The sequence below is a fragment of the Cherax quadricarinatus genome, chromosome 8 (genome assembly GCF_038502225.1).
Source record: "Cherax quadricarinatus isolate ZL_2023a chromosome 8, ASM3850222v1, whole genome shotgun sequence".
NCBI classification, from domain to species: domain Eukaryota; kingdom Metazoa; phylum Arthropoda; class Malacostraca; order Decapoda; family Parastacidae; genus Cherax; species Cherax quadricarinatus.
The window spans coordinates 4,017,833-4,019,713 of NC_091299.1; the positions used below are offsets into that span (position 1 = coordinate 4,017,833).

Below are 1,881 nucleotides of genomic sequence, written 5' to 3' on the forward strand. Positions count from 1 at the left end.
GGTGAGAATTCGGGGTATAAAAGCTCTACAAACTCATCCTCCAGCATCAGACGCCAGTCTCTCCTTCCAGCTGACTCAGGATCTATATTCTTCTTTTCCAGGTCATCCATTTGCTGGACGGCAACCATGAAGGCTCTCCTGTTCATTGGTAAATATCGCTTATCTTTCAGTGTGGAGATGATCCTTCACAGTAACATATTTAGAACGCTCACGAGATATTTTTGCATGAATGTTACCAACTTAAAGTGTTTTAACTGACTTTCACATATTTTACAGTTCTGCTGGGTTTATCCACCGCTGATAAACGTCCTCCCACAAGTTACGGAGCACCTAATGGAGGTTTCGGTAATGGGTTTGGTGCGTCAAATGGAGCCCCAAGCAATGGATATACGCCTCCAGGAAGCAATGGCTTAGGAGCTTCTCCAAGTAACGGAAATGGATTTGGAATCTCCTCAGGCAATGGGTTTGCAGGTGCTCCAAGTAATGGATATGGAGCTCCCCCAAGTAACAGGTATGGTCCCCCAACAGGTTCTTATGGACTAGATCCGGAGCTGGTTGCTCTGCAGGAGAACATCCCTGGAGGAGGCGTTCCCGGTGAGGACTACCCAGTCTTGTCTTCTCCACCAGACACTGGCTTCTCTTGTGATGACCAGGCAGTGCCTGGTTATTACGCTGACACCGCTCCTGATGCCAGCTGCCAGGTGTTCCACATTTGCCAGGACCGTGCCCTCAGACGCCAGAAGGACTCATTCCTGTGCCCCAACGGTACCATCTTCAACCAGCAGTACCTCGTGTGTGACTGGTGGTTCAACGTAGACTGTTCTCAGGCTGAGAACTTCTACTCCGTCAACGAACAGATTGGTGTCGTCCCCAGTGCTGGCTATGGTTATGGTCCCATTGCTAATGGTATTGCCAATGGTAATGGTTATGCAAATGGCAATGGATCCAACGGAAATGGCGCCAATGGTAATGGCAGGACAGGAAACAATGGATACGGATCCAATGGAGCTGGAAGAAATGGAAACGGAGCTGGAAATGGTTCCAATGGTAATGGTAGAAATGGAAACAATGGTTATGGATCCAATGGAAATGGAAGAAATGGGAATGGCGCTGGTAATGGTGCCAGTAATGGGTATAGTGCTCCAGTTGCTCCCTCAGATTCCTATGGAACTCCGTTTTAAAATGTTCAACTTTGCTTCTTGTCTTCCGCAACGTGACTGTCCAATAATTCGACTTAGGTAAATATTTATACTCACAGACAGTTTGAAATTATTATGGAATGAATGTTTGTATATTGTAAAATAAATATTCTTGAAGGCTGAGTGCATGTATGTTGCTTACATCCTTCGTGAAATGTCACACGAGTGATTTATAATAATAAAATTCATAATCCAGAAATATAAATATGTATCTATATACATATATATATATATATATATATATATATATATATATATATATATATATATATATATATATATATATATATATATATACAGAGAAATGTAGACGTTGCAAAGCATCTGACATCCTGTTTTTCACTGTCTCATAGTAAGAAGTTCAAGGAACTGAAATATCAAGTATATGGTAAGTTTTAGGAACAGTTCTTGTGAGGCGCTTAATATTAACATACAGAAGGTGAAGTACACTTTGAAGTCATAGTAAGGAGAAACCTGACGCCAAAATAACAGTGCCTAATCTAACATATTTATCAAGAAGTTTAAAAAACAAAAAACCAGAGGTTATTCTACAGCTTTATACGTCATTAGTAACGCCTCCTTTGAATTATTTAACGTAGTTCTAGTCTTCATGCTGCAGAATGGACATGAATGCATTGGAGAATATATAGAGTAGATGATCCGAGTTAAGCATTCCCGAAAT

At 41.3% G+C, this 1,881-nt stretch overlaps 1 protein-coding gene across 1 annotated transcript; it reads left to right on the forward strand.

Moving 5' to 3' along the window:
• On the forward strand, positions 1 to 1,322 carry LOC128685303 (pro-resilin-like). Its single transcript, XM_053771793.2, has 2 exons — positions 1 to 148; positions 277 to 1,322. The coding sequence occupies exons 1-2, from the start codon at positions 127 to 129 to the stop codon at positions 1,179 to 1,181; spliced, it is 927 nt and encodes a 308-aa protein (XP_053627768.1). The 5' UTR covers positions 1 to 126; the 3' UTR covers positions 1,182 to 1,322.
• Positions 1,323 to 1,881: the final 559 nt, after the last annotated feature.